We start from the raw sequence: 23,672 nt of genomic DNA, 5'->3' as shown, positions 1-23,672 counted from the left end.
CAATGGGATTCATTCAAAAGAGCCAAGTGACTGATGCTGGAGCAAGATGTCTCTCTTCAAAAAAGCCAAAAACAGGATATCAAAAGGAAACTATAGAAAGGATAAAGGGAGAAAGCAAGCTAAAGCGAGTAGATTTTTTTCAATTACCAGTAATTCCCTTCAAGAAAGAGGTGAGCACAGGTCACGCAATTGAAGAATGGTTTAAGATATTACCAGCGATTAAGAGCAAAGGTCACCAGTCAGGAATCCAGCTGGGATCATATTTGTGTTGTATTGATACTTTTATCATATTCATCAATTAATCAGCATCTTGGGTACAAATTTACGTGATATCATTTCTAGAAATGTTATATGTGCAAAAGACCATCCACTTTTTAGCTTTCTGAAATACATTTCCATCCCTGAGAGAGTAGCTTTTCCACTCCGAAATATACTTATTTTAAAATTACTCTGTTTGCAAGTTGCAGCACAAGTCCTTACGCAAGCTCTCTCTAGAGGAGTTGGATAACTTTCTGATCACATGTAATTAGGTTTATTTTGGTCTGCATCAACAGTCAACACTTCCCTCCACAACATAGGAGTCATGTAAAAATCACAAATGAAAACAAAAACAAAACAATCACTGAGGGATTAATCAACCAAGAAAATATATATAGACATATACATAGGCCTACACATACGTTGTTATGTACAGGCCTACATACACATACATATGCATAACATGCATACACATCCACATATATTTTAGCCAATCACATGCTGACCAAAAAAGGTGAAGGCTGAAGCCAAGGCTTATCCTGTAATCTGATTCCTTTGAAAGAAGTACACTGATTCAATTTGATCTGATTTCCTAAGAAAAAGGTACTTAAACATCAGTTTAATTTCAAGTTCGCCTTTTCTCACAGACTTCCCTTATTTATACACCCTCTCTAAAAACAAAATATTGAAAATAATGTAACAAATATGATCATATACTATTGCTGGCTTGGGCTGTGGTGGTGGGGCCCAAAGTGATGCCTTTTCGTGGGGCCTTGACTTCCTTTTGAGGTGCCTATTTTCTCACAAGTAACAGCCTTTGTGATTCACAGCATGTGTTCATATAAATTAATTTACCTATTTTTTTTCTACTCAGAAGTAATAAACACTTAAGCCCAAAACTCCCTCTAGTCAACCTGGTGTCCAAATTTAGCTACAAGGCATACAGAAGAGGATTAGGGCAAGTGAAAAATAAAAATGTAGATATTCTGAGAAAAAAAAATCAGAATTCTGACTTTATTCTCAGAATTTCTATCTTTAATCTCAGAATTCTGACTTTAATCTCAGTTCTGACTTTAATCTCAGTTCTGACTTTAATCTCAGAATTCTGACTTTGTTCTTAGAATTCTGACTTTAATCTCAGAATTTTGACTTTTTTTTTATCAGAATTCTGAATTTTTCTCAGGATTCTGACATTTTTCTCATAATAATAATAATAAGAAATGTTGACCTTTTTTCTTTTTTTTTCTTCCAGTGGCCCTATTCCTCTTCCGTAAAGTCATCTGTCTGCCTTTGGGGGAAAAAAAGAACAGAGCTAATAATTAAACTTTTTAAATGGGTGAAGTTTTCCACATCCAGCCCTTTCTGCGGTAAAGTTGGGGGAAATGCACCTGTCATGGAAAAAGTGGAGAGGCGCTCCTGCCTGTCTGCTGCAAACTTTCCTTATCTTCCGGTGCTCGGGACTCCTGTTGAGTACACATAAAGTCCACAGATTTGGAGACGTAGCCTACACTAGAGGAAGAAGTGGGAGGATAGAGGGACATGGTTGGAACCGATAAGAGAAGTGAGTAAACCAGTTTGTGTCTACACGGAAATTTTATTATCAGAAAATGCGCATGTAGCTGGCTTTTTGCTTTTACGCGTTGGCGTCGGGTTTTTCTACCAGGACTCTCAATGGAGACGCCAGCAGCCGTGTAGCGGGGGGAAAGCCGACTCTAAACAACAGGTGCATTTAATTTACTGTAATGAGCTGTGTTTGTGTTGTTGTTACCGTATTAGAAACTTATCTACGCGGTAAAGGTTTATCTTTCCAGTTAGATGAACGCAGACTGACATTAACACAACGTGAATTACATTGATTTAATTTGCAGTGGACGTAACGATAATTTGCGTCAATGTTGAACCTTAAAACTGCCAGTCTCAATTTTGTTCACCTGCATATCGACTCCTCTTTTCAGATTTATGACCTGTAAGTGTTTAATAACTATCTCGCAACATGTGAATTATTAAGTTTACATGAATCCGTGCAATGCTGTCGCAATCTACAGAAGCTTGAGATATCCTTTTTAGCAGGTGAACACGTTTTTGTAGAAACTCCTGTAGTTATCTTCAGTTCAGTGCTCAGGGAGATTTGGTCTCGCTGGTATCTCTGTCATCTGTTGCAGACGCATGCGCCATTTCCTTGAGGGTATAGTTTTATGCAGAAGTTGTCTTGCAGGTCTTATCAAACACTTGCTATGATAGCTGCCCCAAGGCATTTAAACAATGAGGAAAAATAGTTGGAGTTTAGAATTGCAGCTCTCCCACCAAGTAGCTACTTAAGAGGCCCATTTCCCTTCCCTTTACGTGGCCTTTGGGGTAATTCAAATGGAGCAAAAAGTTTAAGGTGGGAACCTGACAGATGACAAGCTTGATGTTGGGCTTAAACAAATGGTTAAGCTGCTGAACTCCACCCAGCTCTATGTATCCTTAGAGGGTGGGAACCCTGCTTGATAGCCAAGTGCATGTTGTTTTTGCCTGTCCCATTCAAAACAATCTTTGACTTGGGCAGAGGCTTTCTGTGGGATTTAAAATCCTCCAGCATCCTGGTTCCTATGAGTCATTTATCATTTTGGGAAATGCAAGCTTGGCCAAACGACATGCAGTCTAATTCCTGTCCTCTCCCAACATTGAAACATTTCTAAGGGTCAATCCCTGTGAGCTTTGTGGTTGCATAGACTCCCATGGGAAAGCTTTTTGACTGATGGACTGAAAAGAAGGCGGCTTCGACTCCTGCACTCTTGAACTACCCATCATTAAGTTGCTGCATCGTGGCTTTACTGCAAAGAAGACAACAGGAGGAAGCTTCACTTAGTCATCTATAATCTATTTTATGAGGATTACACAGTTGTTGCTGCCTGTTTGTATTTTCATCACTTCATGGCATTGAGTCACTAAGTTCCTCTTTTTACTTCAGAGCTCTGCTTTAGTTGCTTATGGGAGATCATAGAAAAACAGACTCCTCTGGGGTGAAGTGCTTCTAACTTCTCTTAGCTTTTTAAGTAGTAAGTCAGTCTGTATTTAATGAGTTTGGATTCAAGCTTTTTTTCATTAAATGAAGAAAAGTATCTTCATTTCTGATTTGTTTTCAGGAGAGTTTCTCGAAGCATTGACGACAGAGCTAAGCCGGTGAATCTGCAGTGAAGGATCTTCGATAAAAGCAGAAAGCCCCAGCCAGCAGACATGATCAACGTTGGCTTTCTGTCTGAAGCTGAGCAGGAGATGATCCTAGAGGTGCTGCGGCGAGATGAGGATCTTAGGCAAGCTGAGGATCAGCGTGTGCGGTGAGTGCTTTGTACTAAACCTTCACGACTTAGATTTACACAAAATCATTAATAAAGGTACCAAAACAAAGGAGCAATGGTTATTCATGCAATTCAGTTAACTATTTAAACCAATCTGTTTTTTAAAATATATTTTAACTTATTCTAATATTGATTATGTTTTTTATTGTTTTACTTTTTATTATTTACTTTATACTGTCTATCCTTTAAAAACATTTATAAAGCTATTTTGTGTTCATGTAGGTATTTAAATCTCAATACAGTATGCCTTATGTGATATTGACTCTAGGTACTGTTGAGGCTGATGACTAAAATGTATTTTTTTCATCCAAAATGTGTGGAAAGATTCAGGTATTAAAAAACGTTCCACCATCATTATGTGGCATTGTGGATAAAAGATAAGCCAAAAACGTACAGTTGGTTAAAAAACATTTCCCACCTGAAGTTAAACTAATGAGGTAAGAGCTATTCTGAAAGAATAGTCAGCATTATAAGGTTAAAATACATGAGATAAGGAGCCATAACTAAAGGATCTATAGTCAAAATTGTGAGAAAAAAATTCAGTCAGGTACATTTTCTCAAACACTCATATGGACTGAAATCATGATATTTTGGCAGTCAAAGGTTGTTTTGATCCATCTTTTTATCAATAACTGATGGATTTTAAGGCTTATTATGACACTTGTTTTACACAAAATGTCCAGGAAGGAAATGATGAAGTCGGGACATTTTTTAACAAAAGGTCAAAGGTCAGCTTTACTTTGGCATCATTATATCCTGGAAAAACACTTTTTAAAGGGTCTTTTAACGTCCCTTTCTTGTTAACATAATGTCTCAAGAACATCTAGATGGGAAATTAATGCATGTGCTTTGTTTTGCTTTTTATCCGATAAAGAGTACAATAACATCCATCATGGATTAGTGGACAATCTCCCCTCCCTGTGCCCCTGTTAGTTCTGCCGTGGAGTGAAAGGTCTACTGACAATCACATGCTCTGCAGAGTAACAGGGAAACAGTGGGAGAGAGAGAGAGAGAGATGTTCTCTGGTATTATGTCTCAGCTGTGAATGTTTTTCAGCAACCTTTACTCCTTAACAAAGGCCATCTCATGCTGATGTTTTGTTTTTGAAGGAATTATTTTCTTTCAGATTTTCTTTATCCTAATAAATCTCACATCCCCCATCCCAGTCAGCTTTATACTGATAGATGAACATTACAACTTCTCTTTTTGGCAGAGGCACACAACCACAAGGTCCTCATTCCTATTTGTCTCATTCTTTGATGGTAATGATGAGATTTGTGAGAATTTATATTCTAACTTGTCAGGTATTTATTAGTGAAAAGATGACATTAGGCACTGCACTGAGAAGTTTGATGTAATGAGCCAAATAAAGATAAACAATCATCAAATAAACATTCAAGTACAGCTTTAGTGTTGGTACTGATACCAAGTTGATTTATTGGCACAAGCAGCTGAAATTCAAATCATTACCCAGTCGTAGTTTCTGGTCATTGCTGACAAATGAACACCTTAGGCAATGTGGTGGAGTTCATATGAACAGTATGTCTAATGTTGTCTTGACATATAGATTGTTAAGGTTGCAAAGCAAACTATGTTGATTTACGGCTTGGAGTGAAATAATAATCCATCAGTGACATTATACTCTGTAGTATTAACACTATTTACTGTTCTCGTTGGACAAAATGTTTTTTCTTTATGAAAATATTTGCTTGATGTAAGGTGTAGTGATGAGGCAAAGTTGTACTAAATGTTACTGATGTGTTTTCTCTGATTTCATTGATTGCTTGTTCTAGAAAATGTCAAAAATTAGTTTTTCTCAAATATCTTGAGTGTTGTTGTGTGTGATACAGTGATACAAGAGAAATCAACCAGTAACAAGGTACAGAAAAGAAACTACAGTAGGTTAAAACATAAAAAAAAAAACTGCAGAGAAAGTACCACTGAGGGGTTCTTTAAGGATAACTTCCCAGTTGTTTCTTTATTCAGTATTTGTGTTTTGTCTCAGGAAGTTGAAGACGGAGCTGCTAGATATCAAGAGGAAAGGGGCCAAACGTGGCAGTGGAAGATACAGTCAGCACAGTTGTGGCAGATGCCTGGAACCTCTGAGTCGACTGTCCATTTCCTCCAGCCAGTGCAAGATGTGCAATCACCAAGTGTGCCGCAGCTGCCGAACAGATCTCCCTGAAGGATCCTGGCTGTGCAGTGTGTGTGCCAAAGAGTCGTAAGGGACTACTTTTGTTTACACTCTTTAAACTTGTCATAATATTTGTATTTTGGGAAATGTCTTCATGGAAACAGTTTGTTTTTTTAAGGGTTTATATATTTTGGATTAAAAAAAATATCATCAAAGCCCCGAGTTATTTCAGCCTAGTGATAAGGCCTGCATCATGGTAGGATAATCTGCAATGTGTAGTAACATTGATTAGTGTCAAATAGCTCATCTCATCTACTTCGGCCATCACGTAAGATAACCCCAGAGTCTTCATCAAACTTACACTGACCCATGAAATTAGCTGACAGCTAGCTGGGATTCTCTCTGTCTGTCTCTATTTGATGAGTCAAATTTTGGCCTGCTGACCTTTTCTGTGTAAACAGAATGGGTTTTTTTCTTACTCACTGCAATGTGTAATTGAGAATGAGTTTACGATCATTTGAGCAGCACTACTAGTGATAGAATGCAAGTCACAAATTTACTCAGATTTAATTTGCTGTTTCCTTAGTAGATTTAACTACAGGTTTAAAAAGCTCTGTTACTCAAACAAAGAACCCTACATATGTGGGAAGCTATGAAGCAGTATATTATTAATACACTATAATGAACCAGGATGGTCTATGAGGAACTAAATCTTTAATAGATAATATATTAAATGTGAATAATTTAGATGCATTTATCTGTGATGTCCACAAAATATGAACATGGTAACAACTGTTAGTTTTCAACAAACATGTCAAATGTTAAAGAAGAATAAAAAACATGGTGTGACCTACATTTGTAATATGGATATGGGCAAACAAGGAGGTCCGAGGTTGTCTTTACTCATCAAGAAAGTGCCGTCTGCACACCATGAAGTCTGAGGACTGCCTTGAAAGAACTCCTTAACAGGATGTTTGCCAATGAGTATTCAAATGGCAAATAGAAACCCTGAGGTGAGGTAAGCTGGTGTTGTAATGGACAAATGCCATCAACAAGCTATAGGAGACTGTGGTGCAAGCTGTGTGCTTTTAATGTGTTGCAGGTTTCAGATTGCAAATGCTGTATTGGCTAATGTGTTTGACAAATCAACACGCATTACACTTGTGTGGATACATCTTTTGTTTATGTAGAGCTTTGAAGTAAGAGTTAAATAAGTCCCTCTTAGCACAGTCTAAGAACTACAGTCATTCCCAGTTCCAGCAGAGGACATAAAGTAACAAGAGGCTTAATCCTCCAACGGTTGTCAGAGATAAAAACTTGTTCCTCCAGCCCCAAAATTTCCAACATAACCTCTTTATAATAAATATAATAATAATATAATCATGTAACTATTATCAAACATAGCCTGTGATGCTGATTGTAATAGATTCATCTTTGAAAACCAAGAACTGCTCATTTCCTTATGTTTATGTTACGGAATATCAAAGTGCTAACACCACACAGCTCAAAGCATGGATATCATTTACCTTTATCAAATCTGCCACCTATCTATTCACTAACTTTCAATTGAGCATTAAAACATATTCATTTTGGATTCTAGGGATTTAAAGAAAATGACAGGTGACTGGTTCTACGACCAAAGAGTGAACCGTTTCTCCACAATGCCTGGACATGACTTAGTGAAAGTCTCCCTGAAAAAGGACCCTCAGCGTAAGTTCAGGAAGAGGAAGTGGGTATCGACTCTTCAACCAGGAATGTAAACATCTCTCTGTCTGGGCAGAAAGAAATGACCACAGTCAAAGGAATGTCACTCAACAGCAGAACTAGAGCGATGATAAAAGCTGCAGTAACATGAGAACATTTTGTCTGTCTGGTTTCAAAGAATATTCTAACCTCCTCTTTTGTGTTCTAGTGAAAAAACGTGAGACAATGGGAGAAGTGCTGTTGAAAAATACTGAAATAAAACCAGATCATCCCACTCCTGTGCCTCGAGTCAGACAGAAAAATCTGGCGGAAAACAGGTGTGTTGTCAGTCTTCACATCAGTTTTGTCAGTTTGTTAAAATGTATACCGACACATTGATTAAGAATGAATCAACTTTTCTGTAATCTTTTCTTGACAGTCATCAAAGCGATACTTCAGGATCAATCGCTTCAAGGGAATCATTTGAATCAAAGGAGGACATTGAGTTGAAGCTAACACGCAGTGACACAGAGTCGGCAGAAAACGCCAGTATCATCAGCAGTAAAACCGAGACTGAGTCTCGTCGTGTGACCCCTGAGCCACCAAGGTAGTCTCACCCTCTGTTATTCTGAGGTACAACACAAGAGGAAAACTTCAAAGCAACATTTTATGCAGGAAGTGTCGTGTTTTGTTACTTCCCACAGAGCATTAGACCAGTCATATCATTGTTTGTGGAGTAATTGGCCTTACATTACAAACTTCATGTTTTCCCCGTAACACATTTAACAAAGATTGCAGTGGGACATACCTTAAAAGTCCAAAATATGCCATTTAAAGTGCTGTATATTAAGTTTTAATTAAAACTTAATCTGAGAGGGAATATGGGTAAGTGTGAAGGTGACTTTTTGTGACTGTTAAAATGGAGAATAACAATAAATCAGTGTAGTATCATCACTACATGTAGATGGGAAGCAATAATTCTAAATCATGAACAAGACAGCACTCTTGTTAAATCATTAACCCATGCTTTGACATGTGTTTGGTTGTAGCACTGCTTTCTTTTTGGACATTGAAGCAATTCATCTGCTTTTAAAACATCCATACATTAAGCTAATTTTTACAACAATTTTCTAGCCTATGAATGCATGCATGCATCTGTGGGCATGTATATGTTAGATATATAACCATTTCAGTCATGTCTCTGCTAACAAGATGATATATACTTTATTGATGGAAAATTAATGGGTTGAGGCTGTAGGAATTGTATGTATAACGACAGTGTCATCACACAGGAGGGGAATCCGCTCACGTCACTCCAGCCCAGATGGATCCAGTGTTTCCAGCCTGACTATCCCAGTAAAAGCAAACACAGTCAGTGATGACGGTGCCAAAAAAGAAGCAAACACTGTAAGATGTATTCAAGTGACTCATGATTCTGTGTCAAAGCATTTCACTCCTTCCTCTCTGACTATGAATCCTCGCTCCATCACTGTAGGCCCCAGAAGTCAAACCAGTCAGTCCAAACCCAGAGGTGGAGGTTGATCGACTCTTCAAGAAGAGCATCAAAAGAGCCCAAAGGCCTGCTGGTTCGTATTTTCCTTTTCTTTTTCACCATGTTCTGTGCTGTTGTTTATCTGACATTGTGTAATGTGCTGCTTAATTGAAGATCTGCATGTTAATAACAGAGTCTGTGTCAACTCTGGACCTGCGTGATGGACTTGATGTATCAGAAGCATCAATGGGCAACAGGAGCCGTTCTGTTCCAGGCCTCGAAATACAGGCAAGTAGTGTGTATTAAGGAGAAGTATTGAAAATAGTTTATTTTTCAGAATAGTTTGCAACATTCATCCATTCTTCCATTAAACATTTCAAACTATTTTTTATTTTTTTATTTTTCTTCACATCAAAGTCCTTAATGCTGCTGACGTGCTAGACCCAGTGTTGTGTGCATGATCAGTAATCAAAGGTTTGCTTTGATGCCACAGGAAGACGGCGAGGAGGATGAAGATATTGACACTTTGGTTAACTTCCATAAAAAAACGTTGGGTACAAGCTCCTCTAGCCTGCGAGACTCACAGGTACAGTATTGGAATACTTCACAGCTCGCTTTAGATCTCTAAATACTACTTGAAGAGCAGCTCATTACAACTCACAGAAGGGAAATGATGTTAGATTATCTCAACAGTCATCTATAACATCAGGGCTTCCTACTTGCTATAGCGTTTCTATAGCTACAAAAGCTTCAAAGACAAGCAAAGATAAGGCCGGCTTACTTTCATGTTGTCACTCTGGATTTAGATATTTACAGAAACATCCAGTTCTCTGTTAATTCGTTTGTCCCTGACTGACTTGCTGCTAAACCTCCTGCATGTTTGTTTTGTTAAATTGCTTTGTTTTCATGTTTAACTTTTTTTTTTTAATCTCTCTGTGATCCACAGCAGTAAGCCACCAGAGCATGTTTCTCTTAACATTATCCATGTGTCAATATTTGGTATTGTTCAAACTTTGAACAAACACAGGGATTACATAAAGAGGTGTAAGTTGTTTTTTTTCCAGAGCACACTGGGCAGCCTGTTGAGTATTTACAGTGAAGCAGGAGACTTTGACAGCGCGGAGGTGAGCGGAGAAATAGTCTTCTCTTTGAGCTTTGATGAAGACAACCAGAGCCTCCTGGTCCTCATCACGGGATGCCACGGGCTGGCCTACGGCGATACCCCACGGCAGCTTTCCCACCCGTAAATATGAAACACGCTCACTTTTATGGCACCATATAAAGCTTCACTAAGGCAAACATATACTTATATATATTCAACATTTACACTGAACAGTAAGGTAGAATGTGGCTCTGACACATTTTTTTTCACTGCAAACACACCCCACAGTGTTGACACAGCTTTGATCAGTGTTGATAAGAGGTTACTGTGTTTACAAAGTCGCAATAATCACATCCTAGAGCTGATTACTTGAGTTTCTCAGGAAATTGAATGCCTACAGGGGGGGTAGTTACTCTGGAAATACTGCACAAGACTGTAAGAGAAACATTACCATTTTTTGTTCTGTTCCTGTGTTTCAGTTATGTCAAATGTTATCTGCTCCCTGACAAATCTCGCCAGAGCAAAAGGAAGACGAGCACCAAGAGGAACACTGTGAACCCAGTTTACAATGAAACACTGAAGGTAAAAGACCCCTCCCCTACAGCTATCACCCCTTTCCTATCAACTTTGACAATGACCACACCCACAGAGACCTCAAGATTGATATTGACACTGCAGACGAGAATAGTTGTTGTCAAATATTGATTTTGGTCCTGGGCTTGCATGTAGAGTAAGCTTGAACACAGTAAAATAACAAAAAATTGTCACAAAGTAAATTAGCCTGATGAATTCATGCGTCAGTGAGTCCTGCTCTTGAAGTTTAGATTTAAGAAGTAGCTTATCTTTCAGATGCAACCTACAATGCAATCTGATCTTGTCTTCTGCTTTAATTCACTTCCCATGTGTTATTTAAACTTCCCTCATCACCAGAGCATGAATATTAAATAAACTTCTCCACCACTGTATCAGCAATTAGACAGGCTTTTGATCCATCCATTTCCTCTCCCTCACCTTCCTCCATCAGTACTCTATCAGTCGCTCTCAGCTGTTCACCCGCTCCCTGCTCATATCAGTCTGGCATCACGGCCGCCTCAGCCGCAACACCTTCCTGGGTGAGGTGGAGATCCCCCTGGACAGCAGAGACCTCAGCTCCCCGTATGAGGACCGCATGGCTCTCCTGCCAAAGGTTTATCTGAGACACCAGACCTTTTATTATTTTTTTTTACTAGTCTTGTCCTGTTCATGACCAAGTTGTGTTTTCTGGCACAAAAGTTCATCCTGCTTTAAACAGCTTTTTAAACACTTAAATAATTTACACAACTATCTGTAAATATTTTTCTGTGGAAAATGTAAAAAAAAAAGGCTTTTTCTCTAGTGTGCTTGAACCCCAAACATTACTTTCAGACATTCAAAATAACAGACAAAAAAAATTAAGATCTTGTTTGCTCTTGTGGGTCAAAGAGAGGAATTTGTATTCATTTCAGTCATTTTCATGCTCCGTTAAAAACTCCTCACTGGAGCTTTAATGAGTTTTTTGCATAAGACCAACAAAGCAGCAAGCAGCTCAGACAAACTGCTCCATAGTACTGCTACAGGTCAAATACGGTTTTGAGCTGTGGTAGCATTTTTTAGAAAATGGATTTGTTTGTTTTTGTCTGTTTGACCATTATTTGCATTATACAGTCTAGACAACACAACGTAAACACCTTTAGGAAAAACTCTATAAAATTGTTTCCCACACTTATGTTTACCCTCTTGTTTCAAAAAACCTGTTGACTGCATTTTCTTTCCTCGTAAAACTTTGCAAAGATGTCTTTCAGGAAAATATTGGAACCTGTGTTGTTTACTTGCATGTTAATTTGGTAGCAGTTAGCTATTTCTCTCACTGTGTTGGTGAATTGCTGCAGTAAGTAGTGCATTACCATATCCTGTAACTCAGTGGTTAAGTATTAAACCACTGACAGGCATGCTTGAAGGGTAACACATTTGCTGTGTTGATTTAAGTTTTGTGTGTCCTCAATACTCGTCTTTCAGGCAACGTATGCTGTGCCGGCTTCTTCTGTTGTTCAGCGCAAAGGAGAGCTGGTGATCTGTCTGAAATACATCCCACCTAATGAATCTGCAGCTGAGAAGACAAAAGGTAAGACCATAATAAGAGGGCTGCATTCAGACCTGTCTGTGTTTGATAGTCTTTGTCTTAATTTTCTCAGTGCGTCTTTCTTGTGCTTCTCAGGAAAAAAGGATGCAGCTGAAGGAGAACTGCACATCCTTATTAAAGAGGCAAAGAATTTGATGGCGATGAAATCAGGTGGCACATCAGATAGCTTTGTAAAAGGGTATGTGATTATGTCTTAAGAGCAACAACCACAGCCACTGTTCATCTTTTTTTCTTTCCATGACTAACACTGTATTTGTGGAACTGCAGGTACTTGTTCCCAACCAAAGCAAAGACCACAAAGAGGAAGACTCCAGTTGTGAAGAAGAGCCTGAACCCCCACTATGACCACACAATTATATACAAGGATCTGACTCTGGAGCAGCTGAAGGGGATGTGTCTGGAGTTGACTGTGTGGGACAAAGAGTCCCTGTCGAGCAACGAATTCTTGGGAGGAGTTCGTCTCAGCTCTGGAAATGGTAAGAGGTAGAAACCGATCAAAACCTGTGTAGATCAGTCATCAGATATTTCTCTGTTTTTATCATACCATGTACATTTTTAAGACTGCTGCTACTCCATATTATTTGGGCTTAATTCAGATTTATTGCTGAGAATGGATCACACTGTTGACTTTATTCTTTTTTATTGTGGCCAATGTCATGTTTGAGTGTGAACTGTTTTCATCCCTGATCTGACCCATATGTGCCAAAGAACATTAGCGCTGTTACATGCATAAGTGGGCTGCAGAATTGGTGGTCATCACTTACAATGTTACAATGTCATTTAGCAGACTTTTATCCAAAGCGACGTACATACGAGAACAAGAACAACACAAGCAAAGATCTAGACAAGAGGAAACAAGATCAGTAAGAGTAACAAAGTGCTTCAAGTCAATTTGGGTGCAGGTACTGCCAAGCAGTGTAAAGGCAATGCACAAAATTAAGTAAGGATTTTTTTTAAGGAACATCTACAATGAAGCAACCAAACAACTTAAGACCTTCCATTATCATCATCAACAATTAACATCAACAATTAACATCACCACAATAAAGACCAAAGTACCAAGTGCTGGGCACTTCATTTATGTTGATGTGAAGTCAGTCATGAGGAACAGAAAGAGAGAACATTTTCACTGACATGTATTGTCCTTTTGTTTTAGATGTTTGTTTTGATAGGAATCTTTGTTTGTCGGTCTCTCCTTTTGTTGGGCATGAATTTCACTGCTTTATCTGGTGGTTACCATTGCACCTTTTTGTAGTGGTAATTAATTCACATTAGTTGCGGTTCAGTGTTTGGATCCTGGGGCCAACCCTATAATTTTTGTGTAACACTGTATTGAAAATAAACACTCACTCACAGTGATAGACAGAGATTATTACCATTAAATGTTTGATTTAGTCTTACTGTGAAATATAATTGCCTCTAAGTGAAAACTGCTCAATTTTAGGTAACAGCTGATGTACTTAACAAGACTCCCAATTTATTCCCACAGTGTTAACACTAAATATGCAAAAATAATTACAAAGAGGTAACAGACTCTGCTCTAACACTGCATTCACTGTGTAATGTTCACTCCTGCAGGCACTGTCAAAATAGGAAAAGAGGAAGTGGAAATGGACTCAGTTGGTGAGGAGGTCAGTCTGTGGGAGAAGATGATGCAGTACCCAGATTCATGGGCAGAGGGCACTCTTCCACTGCGCTCCTCTATGGAGAAATCAAAGAGCGAATGAGGACTGCAGGAGCCTGATCCATGGGAGAACATCCAGTGACTAACATGGGAGGAAGCTGTGGTGTTTGAGACCAATGTGGGATCATTTAGATTCATTTTATATTGAAGGTTTAACAGCCCAGAATTTGTCTAATGGGATACAACAAACAGCTGATTGGCTGTTAGTAGACATGCAGTTTATTGGCACTCCAACATCTGCCCACACCTGCTTCACGGTATGGGGTTTACTTAAGCCTCTCCCCCGAACTGCAGGCCTGAGAAAATGTGCCAAAGATGCAGACTAATCTCTCATTTTATTTGAACAGCATTAATGTAGTTATTTTATGTTTTTAAAATCCAGGATAAGGTATACTTTTAAAAATGTAAAGTCATGCACAGCACTTCCCACAGACACACTGCCACTGTATGTTGCTCCTTTCTTATTTTATGTGCAGAACTATACTCAAAACAACACGCTGTAAACAGACATACATAAATGTTGGTCTTGCATGATACAAATGGTGCACAGTTTAATATATACTATATTGTATTTTCCATAAACACTGTCTTTTAAAAATTATATATTTATACAAGTGTCTTAAAAAATGATTGTAGATATAAATGTCGATTTTTAACTCCTCTGAGTGCGAGCAGAGTCATGTTTAACAAAATGTTGCCTTTATTCTGTTCACTCAATAAAAATGGATTAAGCCAAAGACATGCTCAACTCTCACAGTACCCTCTGGGAGTCTGTGTGCTCAAGTGTCCACTCAAAAGCCTTTGTTCAAAGTGCTTGTTTGTTTTCGTCCACATTGGATGTGAGATATTCAAACATGCTCCCATTCCTCTCACTGAAATGTACTTTCATCATGAACCCAAATGTATCTAACTTTGTTTCCTATCAGTGTTTAGAACTTTAACCATGTCTGCTTTATCTTATGGAGCTGTCTCTGCGCTCTACCCTATATTTAACCTGATAATCTGATGCATAGAACAGTGCTGGTACTTCAGTGTAGTATAGTGATCACATTTTGCCCTCTTCCCTCGTCTCTCTCGCGTCCCTCTGGACCTCTGGTTTTGGTTGTTTGTCATTCCTCATCTTGTGTTGGTAAAGCTGATGAGCTTTTCACTGTGGGAACCAGTCATTTACTTTAGTTGTCACAGAAGTCTCTGTGGAGCTCCAGCCTCTCTCTCTCCTCTTCATCCAGCACAAAGCTGTCGATGTAAGAGAACAACTCATCCGACGCCATCGGGGTGATAAAGCGTTCTCTGTCCAGTCCGAGCTCGTCCAGCAGCACCATGCTGAAGTAGGATCTGGAGATCCTGAATATTTGTCTACAAACACAAATCAGAAGTTAGAATAGATTCAATAAAAAATCGCCTCCTGTTTGAAAACCATCAAAGCAGCAGATCAGTGATCATCATACGCTACAGTTTACAATGTACAGAGATTAAAGAGAGGCTTTTATGCTCATTTTTCAGGCTTTGTATTGTCCCAGTGATAGCTTTGTTGTAGCTTTATATGATTTACAGCTCAAACAATTCTTTACCTATCTCAGGCTGGTTTCTTTGAAACTACTACACACCACTCAAAGAATGTGCTTTGGTATCCTGCTGCTTTAACTCACTGGTGGGATTTGTTTCTTAGTGGTAAGTCTGAAGGTTTGGAAAGACATTTCCCAGTCTGGAAAAAGTCAGCAGTGTCTCCTAATCAAATTGCACAGTCGGTGGAAAAATCTATATCTCTGCTCTTCTGGGATTAGTGGCTCCTTTGTGTCTCTGTCTGCTGCAAAACATAGAGGGAGTTCAAAGAACCTATTTATTTATTAATTCTACTAAGAAAAAAAGATGTTTACAGTCTGAGTTTTTCTGTCCTGTCAACATTGTGTTAGTGCAATCCTAGAATAAGTATTTAACTACTGGTATGTTGCTATTCTGAACAGTGTTAATCTTTCAAGTGGATTTTTCCCTTTACAGTCAGACTCAAACAGGCTTTGCTCTTACTAAAAGGCTCCTGACAATGAAATGCTGAGTGAGACAGATGTGCTGTTAATGAGAATGGGAGCTAAAAAGCTATTTCAGGATGGAAATTTTCAAGTAAATTAGCCCCCCCACACTCATCACCATTACCTCAAACCCTCGATGACTCCAGAGCCAAGTAGATTTTCTTTAATGCGGCCCGTCTCACGAGGCGGGGAGCCCAGGAGCTCAATCACGGTTACATGTCGCAGGTCCAAGCCACAGTCTGCTTTCTAGCTCAAACAAAGAAAACTGATTTTGAGCTTTCTGTTCATTTAAGCTTCCATAAAGCTGCCTATTTGAGATGTTTAGTCAGCATCTAAATCCTCACTTGTATCATGATGTTCTGCAGCTGGTAGTCTGGGTCCGTTATGTTTGGTGCCGACATGATCAGCAGCCTCCTCTTTTCATAGAACTGATCCAGGAGAGCCGGGGCTGTCTTTACATCTGATTTTATCACCATTGCTGTAAACACAGAGTTACAATTTCACCCTGTATCAGCAGCTTATGAAAAATGCAATAAATCATGTATGTGCATGAAATTAAATAGCGTGTATGCCACTTGTATGCAGACTCACGAAGACACTCAGCAGGCCCTCCATCCCAGTTGCGGTCGAACTGACAGACGCGACTAGATATGCCCCTCAGCTCATATCCTCCGTCACAATGATATTCACACGTTGCACCATAGTTATTTCTATCAGAGGAGCAGGTGAGGTAGCCGTGCAAAGGTGGAGGGAGAACTGAACATCTTCTCACTAAAGGGAGTGCGATAAGAAACCTGTAAGTTATAATGCTCTGTTCAAGTGAAGTGGTATTATTTACACTCATTCTGTGAAGACAAATTGACACCTACCTTCAACACGTACAATAAACTTGCAGGCAGCTCTGTTTCTGGCTTGATCATACACTTTGTATCTGATGATGTTTGCTCCCTCTTTAAACTCGGTACCTGGCCCCTGGCCTACTAATATTATACTGCAATGACAAGAAGTTACAACATTAAAGGCTCACAGCTTTATTTGTAGATATAACATTGATACAATTTACAAAGCGCTTCATGGAAGCAACAAAACAACTTCAAGAATGATCAGGTTTTAAAAGTTAGATGTCAATATAGCACGGGCAAAAACAACAACATAAAAACTTTAAGCTATTAGTAAGGATTGAAATTAATCTTAAAAATACAAATAAACTTCATAAAATCAAGAAGTCCTCTCATGTCAAAGTCCTCACTGTCCTAGTATTTCATTTAATTGTAAAATGAGCAGTAAGGGGATGCTAAAAATGAGTGACATACTCGAGGTGTTTGTCCGCAGTATCTCTTGCAGCAGGTCGTTCCCAAGACACTGTGGCAGTGAGTTTTCCAGGCTCTGCAACCTTTAGTCTGGATGGAGGACATTTGATCTTTGGAGGATCAGTGTCTGAAATAAAGTAGATTTAGGAACAGATCAACACAGAAAGCAGTTCTTAGTTCAGTCCAAAGCATATTAGGAGCAGGAAATAAGCTTGATTCTGTGTCACCATGAGCCTGGAAGGAAAAATGAAAACTAGATAAAAACACCTATGGCCACCATTTTGGTCCATGTGACGGTAGTAAAGTTAAACCTTTTGTTTAAAACATCAAGCCCAGGACTTTTTAATGGATATTTTTGCAAGGTAAGACCTTGGTATGTACCTTCACAAACTGGCTGCATTCCGCTCCATGACCCCCCGTGCTGACATGTGCGTGAGTGTTCTCCCTCAATGCGATAGCCGGCATCACAGGTGAAGTCACACCTGGAGTCAACCATAAAGCCATAAGTGCAGGTGTATCTGCCATGTGGGATGAGATCCAGGACACGGCAACGCATCTCTGAAAGGACATCATCACACAGAGGGTCGGCATGTTAAGTGTTAGGGTTAGAACAATAGAATCAAATCACTTCCTATAACTCATGTTGGGGGTCTTTCGCTGGTTATCAAACATATTGAAATTAATTTACTGCCTTGTCCACAGGGGGACACAAAAACAACAAACATTGAAAGTTCCTCACAGGTTGAGTTTAAATAAGCTGACATTCTTTTATTGTAAAATTAACTCTGACCTCTCCTCAATTTGGAATCAAAACTTTGAGCGCCAGAGAACATTTAGCTGTTTTATATATATATATATATATATATATATATATATAATCATATATGAAATCAAATTCTCAGCCCCATCTCACTGCGGCAGAAAGCAGTCCCAGACCAGCGTCGATTGGCAAGGCACTGGATTGAGCTCCTCCCCAGCAGCTTATATCCTCGATCACAGCTCATCTCACAGCGGGTCCCCAACGTGCTCCTGTAGGCCCCACCTCTAGGTGAGTGACAGGTCACCTCTCCATTTGTCAAACTTTGAGAGTGACACCAGTTGGGGTCTGCGTTTAAAGAATGAAAGGACACAAATATATGAATTGTCATTGTGGGAATCTAAGAACTGAAGTGCTATCTGCACTTCAGACACCATAGGTAGTGGCATGGTGGTGATAATGTCAGACTTCAGAGATAATGTGTGTGGAGTTTTTTTTTTATTTTGGTATCATACACAGTCATTTATGCGGGACAGCATGTTGAAACTGTTTGTGTAGATGACTGTAAATGTGAGTGTCAAGGCTGAACAACATTATAAAATCAGTGTTGTCCACTGCAAAGATTCTCTGACTTGTATACCAGAGTTACTACAGTTGGATGATCTCGCAGTATACGGCAGTATGTTATAATGTCCAACATCCCTTTCTATACTCACCTTTGTAGTCTAGTTGAGGAGTGTGGTATTCTTCTTCAAATTCATTGTAGCCGTCATATACTGTGGTACCAGAGCCAGCTGAAAACAAAACAAGAAGTTAGATGAATAAAGGTCATGTAGAGGAAGGCTGGCTCCTCTCTTTTCCTTCACTTCCTCTCAGGGTTCCTTTAAACAAGCTCAGTAACATTCCAGTCTAAAAACACCTGGATTTACAATCAGTGATGTTAATGGAAACTCCTGGAAGGCTTCAGGGAGAGAGGCAGATCTTTCAAATGGAACAAAGATTATGCTGTTTCTCTGTTGGACGGAGGTGAGCGTAGATATAAGAACAGAAAAAGACAGTGAGACTTTATATTAAAGAGTTTCCTGGCTTGTTCACATCACCACAAATTAGGTCAAACAGCATAACTTGGACATTTTCCCTCTTACTCATCTCACATGAGTGCTGAGTTATGGCCTCCATTTTGTTTTTTTCCCTTTGTAATCACAATAAGTCTTTCTCTCTCACAAGTTGTGATTCAGGCACAGTATCTCTTTTGAAATCTCCTTCGTGGCTTCATGTTTAGAGCTAACTGCCAAACTTTCCAAACTTTCTGTCAACCTTCCAGCCCCATCTTAAGCAAGTCCCTGTTTTCTAGCACAGTTTCTCTTAACCCCATAAATTTCCTTTAAACACAGTTTCTAATGATAGCAATGAAACACATTAAACCCCCCTCCTCTGTATGCAGCCTCAGATTGTTCCGATGGTGTGTGGATTATGCCTGTCGTCAGCGTTTCTCTCATAATGAGCCTGATGTTCCACTCAGTAACACTTCCCCAGACTAATATTTCCCCCGTCCCCCTTACAGAGTATTAGTCAGAGAGGAAATCATCAGTCTGCTGGTCTGCACTGCAGGGCTCAGGTAGAGACATTACCTCAGGTGACATGCACCATCATGCACAGCAATTAAAAATCTGTATTTTTAATTACATGCTGCACTGCTGAAAGGTAGCCTACATTGACTAAAGCACTGCACCAAAGCAAGGTAGTCCCACCCGACCATTTTATGCTACTTTTCACTTATATTCCACGGTTTAGATAAGGTTTCTGCCTCTTTGCTTTAGAGCTGCTGTGAAAAACTATTTTTATTATTGATTACTTCACAGTCATTTTCCTCCATTTTTGTCCACTAAAACCTTCTGAAGTGTTAAGTCCTCTTTATTTCAGTTTTTATATAAATCCCATTCGAATGAATTCGGTTAGCTGTCAATGGAGCTCAGCATGACTAAGGGTTTTGAGACAACCTCAAGAAACCCCAAAATGTCTTGATGGTGTTCGAGTGTTTTGAAAGACTTTGGAAAGAGTTGGCTGCATTATTTTCAGTAATGACTTTTTGTTTTAAGCTAGCCATGCTCGACAGTGGTTAACAATTTAACTTGCTGAACAGGATAGCACTAGCATTAGCTAAAAACATAACGTTTGCTATCACCTTCTTCTTTTCAAGCTCTGTCCTCTTGTCCAAATATGCAGTGGCGTGTCCAGAGGGGTGGCCAAGGGTGGCACTGGCACCCCTTGAAATCCAATTGGCCACCCCAAAATCCTAAACTGTGATTGGCTGTTTGCCTTGTAAGAGGTGGGGTTTCTATTAAAATCTATAATTTGGGATGAGTTAAAAGGCTGACAGTAGATTTCTTTATTAGTGCCCTCAAATGTGACTTTGAAAAAACATATTTTGTAAGTCCTTAAAGAATTAAGCTTAGAAGATTCATGCCACTTAATCATGTTTTTTTTTTAAGTCAAAAGGAATATAACAACAAAATGAAAGTAGGTTGTGAAGACAGAAAGGGCAAATGTTATTCAAGTGCAATACCGAAACTGTGAACACTGTTCATATAATGTGCAATATCCTAAAACAAAATACCTCCTCTCCCGACCTGACTGTATATATGTGACATTTGTTTTATATTATTCTATATTTTTATTGTCTTTTATACATATTTTCTACCTTGTTTATTTTATTTGTATTTATAACATGCACCTTGAGGAGCAGCGCTTCTAATTTCATTGTACACCTGAAAATGACAAATAAAGGCTATTCTATTCTAAATGCACTGGCCACCCCTGCCTATGTGAGAGCCTCAGTTGGGCCACCCTGGGCAAAAAGTTCTGGACACGCCCCTGTAAATATGGTCAATAAAATGTGGGTTATGTCAAATGTAACAATCTATGGTTACAACTCCTCGGATTTAGTAAGTGGCAAATTAAGGTGGTAAACCCCTACACTAGGACCAAAAGAACAGACACTAGGTCCACTCCGGGCAGTTACAAATGTAAAGTGTTGCCACAAATGTAAATGAGTCCCAATGGACATTCCTACTCCTTCCTCAGGGGTCACTGATGAAGTAGTCGCCAACTTGTACCTGTTCAAGAGATTAAGTCTCTTAGTAGCAGAAACAACTTAAGTACTGAACAGTTTTACTTGATATGTGAGTAGGAATTTTTTTCAATCCTTGGCCTACTTACTGAAGGACATAAAAGCATCTTCAACTCAACATCCTTAAGTATAGGTTTCAGAATACCAAGACACTGAGACACACTGTGCATCACACACCAGTCACTGCACAGTAGACAGCTGTAGTTGGGGTGAGTCACACTGGGGTCAAGTGTGTTTGATAATAAGGCTTCATGTTTCTCTAATGACAGAGGTAATGACCAGCAGCCTTTCAGTCACTCTGCTCTATTAACATCTCAGGTTATGTGCTTCTGAGTGGTTTAAGCAGCATGCTTGGCCCTGAGGAAGGGGGGGGTCCTCAGTCATTACCCAACAGTAATTGTAACCTATCTGGGATTAAAGCAGGAGAGGAGCACCTGAAAGGGAGCGACAGCTTCTAACTGGATTGTGGCCAGTAGCATGTTGGGAAATGTTGGGAAGTAGCTGCAATCCAAACTTTTCATCCCCAGAGGGAAGAGCGGACTCCATTTGCATTCATCCAGTTAGCCTCAAATATTCAGCACATCTGTATCTCATACAAGTGTTGTTACTTCTAAGATGAAGGTATTTACAAACCACAGAGGAAGGATGTGGATATTTGAAGGACTTGATTTGTCTCTATGAATAACAGCTTTCTTTTTTCATTTTGGTAAAGAACAACAAAGAATCAAATTATGAAGTATACTTTCCAAGTTCTCTGTTAACAAGTTAGAGTCATGCAATTGAAAAAGTACAATTCAAGCATTAAAATATACTGAGGACCAAAAGTAGAGGTATTCACTATGCACAATGGTCCATTTAATAATAGTGTATGTGTTGTCCTATTGAATAAGCCTATAATTATTGATTAATTAATGTACCACGTTAATATTAAATCTAGTAAGCGTTGGACTTATCCTAATAACTCTGTTCAGTACATGATTTGACAGAAAATTATTTTTATTTTCCTTGATAGTGTTTTGTTTTGATTACTTTAAGTAACCTTATCAGAATAAATGAAGGGGTGACATGCACAATTTTTACCTTTAGTTTTTCTGTAGCTTATAGAACAGCAGAAATAGAAATTATCCCATGTGAAATTGTGCCTAAGTACAATACTTGACTTGAGTAAATGTATTTACTTTCCTCTGCATATAACTAAAGAAATACTGAAAATCATAATCCAAACTTTGCTGTTCAGACTCACCTGTAAAATACAAAGTGAACACAGCAACAAAGCAGCTGAGGGGCATGACAGAAACACAAAGATGACTGTCCGGGGAAAAAAAAAAGTTTGTTGCGCAGGTAGTTTAGATCCAACAGTCGTAGAGCAAGAGCAGCAATAAGAAGCAAAAAGTCCAGAGAGAGTCAGATCACGATATCAAGGCTGAAAGACGTCGCTTATAAATCCCTGTTGGAGACGAGAAGCCCCTGATCTCACCAGAGTCTCCTCAGCTTGTGGAACTGATGTTCCTTTTAGGTCATCATCAAAGTGAAAATCCACTGGGTGGCGCTCTTTCACTCTTCATGATAAGTGTTTGTTTCCTCCCACAGCTGCACTAAACATGATGAGTGGGACACTAAACAGAAACCAACCTCTCTTACAACTTTAGTAGTTTACCTGGAGAGTTTTTTTTCCAGACCTTGTAAATAACATTTCCACATTTAACTTTAATGATTGTGGTTAGTGTGATTCGGCCCATACAAGTTAAGTCCGTCACATCAACGAACAACTAATCTAATCATAAAGTTAGACAGCATCAGACCGGAAGTTAAGCACGTGGCTTCAAAATAAAGGCACACGTTTTGTAAAGTTTAACATTTTCAGATTTGTGGAGAAAATACCCTCCTCACCTTAAAGCAAAAAACTCGAGACTCAATAAAGGGAAAAACTCTAAACTTTACTTTTTGAAAGCCAAAGTATTGACCTAATATAAAAGATAAAATATTGTCAAATAACATGCTATTCAAGATATTTTATGGTCATGTGTCATAATGATATTGTAACACGAAGTGCTGTACACAAAAGTAATAAAAATTGAATGTAAGAAAATTGAAATAAGAATACAAAAAAAGAAGAAAAAAGGAGACCTCATCCCAATCTCAATCCCAACCTTTACCTCTTCAAACCCACCCCACAATCCATATGTAAGGTTAAGAAAGTGATATATGCAATAATAATAATGAAAATTAAAAAAGAATAAAATAAATAAATGAAAAATAAAAAAAAGATGTTGCTGAACGAACTGAGGAATGCTGTCATGATATCTTTATGAGGAAACACTGGAGGTAAAATAAGATGTTAAAACTCAACACAGGAAATCAAACTCATGAAAATAAAATAAATTGCTAAGATAATAAAACACTAAAAGATTAAACCAGTAAAATAAACTAAGATGCTACACTACAAGTAAATACAGCAAAGTAAAACAGAATAAAAAAAATCAGAATGCTGAGAGGTAATCTGTTAAAATCATAAGATATTAAGATCTAATTAATAAATAAATAAATAATGAAATGTTTTGTCTACTTGAGTCTTCCTTAACATTTCCTTATTGCT

General features: G+C 38.7%; 2 protein-coding genes across 5 annotated transcripts; one reads left to right on the top strand and one right to left on the bottom strand.

Annotated features, from left to right (window-relative positions):
• Positions 1-1,658: 1,658 nt before the first annotated feature.
• sytl4 (synaptotagmin-like 4) lies at positions 1,659-14,652 on the top strand. Of its 4 annotated transcripts, XM_034689842.1 has the most exons (18): positions 1,659-1,819; positions 1,922-1,981; positions 3,387-3,578; positions 5,605-5,820; positions 7,334-7,443; positions 7,646-7,754; positions 7,856-8,023; positions 8,709-8,823; positions 8,912-9,002; positions 9,102-9,196; positions 9,402-9,494; positions 9,973-10,151; positions 10,490-10,592; positions 11,035-11,196; positions 12,045-12,150; positions 12,244-12,346; positions 12,436-12,644; positions 13,747-14,652. In XM_034689842.1, the coding sequence occupies exons 3-18, from the start codon at positions 3,478-3,480 to the stop codon at positions 13,893-13,895; spliced, it is 2,109 nt and encodes a 702-aa protein (XP_034545733.1). In that variant the 5' UTR covers positions 1,659-1,819; positions 1,922-1,981; positions 3,387-3,477; the 3' UTR covers positions 13,896-14,652. The 4 variants fall into 4 exon arrangements, with proteins under 4 accessions (XP_034545733.1, XP_034545731.1, XP_034545732.1 ...); XM_034689840.1 differs by lacking the exon at positions 1,922-1,981; XM_034689841.1 differs by having other exon boundaries at positions 1,659-1,981.
• Positions 12,792-22,856, bottom strand: srpx2 (sushi-repeat containing protein X-linked 2). The gene is made up of 10 exons (XM_034689845.1): positions 22,320-22,856; positions 18,663-18,740; positions 18,103-18,294; positions 17,571-17,747; positions 17,193-17,316; positions 16,749-16,870; positions 16,471-16,650; positions 16,224-16,357; positions 16,004-16,125; positions 12,792-15,208 (listed from the first exon to the last, which is right to left on the bottom strand). The coding sequence occupies exons 1-10, from the start codon at positions 22,363-22,365 to the stop codon at positions 15,025-15,027; spliced, it is 1,359 nt and encodes a 452-aa protein (XP_034545736.1). The 5' UTR covers positions 22,366-22,856; the 3' UTR covers positions 12,792-15,024.
• Positions 22,857-23,672: the final 816 nt, after the last annotated feature.

Source organism: Notolabrus celidotus, chromosome 8 (genome assembly GCF_009762535.1).
Source record: "Notolabrus celidotus isolate fNotCel1 chromosome 8, fNotCel1.pri, whole genome shotgun sequence".
In the NCBI taxonomy this organism is placed as follows: Eukaryota; Metazoa; Chordata; class Actinopteri; order Labriformes; family Labridae; genus Notolabrus; species Notolabrus celidotus.
The sequence above is the reverse complement of the archived record's forward strand: the minus strand, read 5'-3'. Positions and strand labels throughout refer to the sequence as shown.

Coding starts and splice junctions, on each gene's coding strand:
- sytl4 (XM_034689840.1), top strand. CDS start 3,478: ATGATCAACGTTGGCTTTCTGTCTGAAGCTGAGCAGGAGATGATCCTA. Junction 9,495..9,972: donor CTAGCCTGCGAGACTCACAG/GTACAGTATTGG, acceptor TTTTTTTTCCAG/AGCACACTGGGCAGCCTGTT. Junction 12,347..12,435: donor TCAGATAGCTTTGTAAAAGG/GTATGTGATTAT, acceptor GTGGAACTGCAG/GTACTTGTTCCCAACCAAAG.
- srpx2 (XM_034689845.1), bottom strand. CDS start 22,365: ATGCCCCTCAGCTGCTTTGTTGCTGTGTTCACTTTGTATTTTACAG. Junction 18,295..18,662: donor TCCTCAACTAGACTACAAAG/GTGAGTATAGAA, acceptor CTTTAAACGCAG/ACCCCAACTGGTGTCACTCT. Junction 17,748..18,102: donor TGGGACTGCTTTCTGCCGCA/GTGAGATGGGGC, acceptor ATGTCCTTTCAG/AGATGCGTTGCCGTGTCCTG.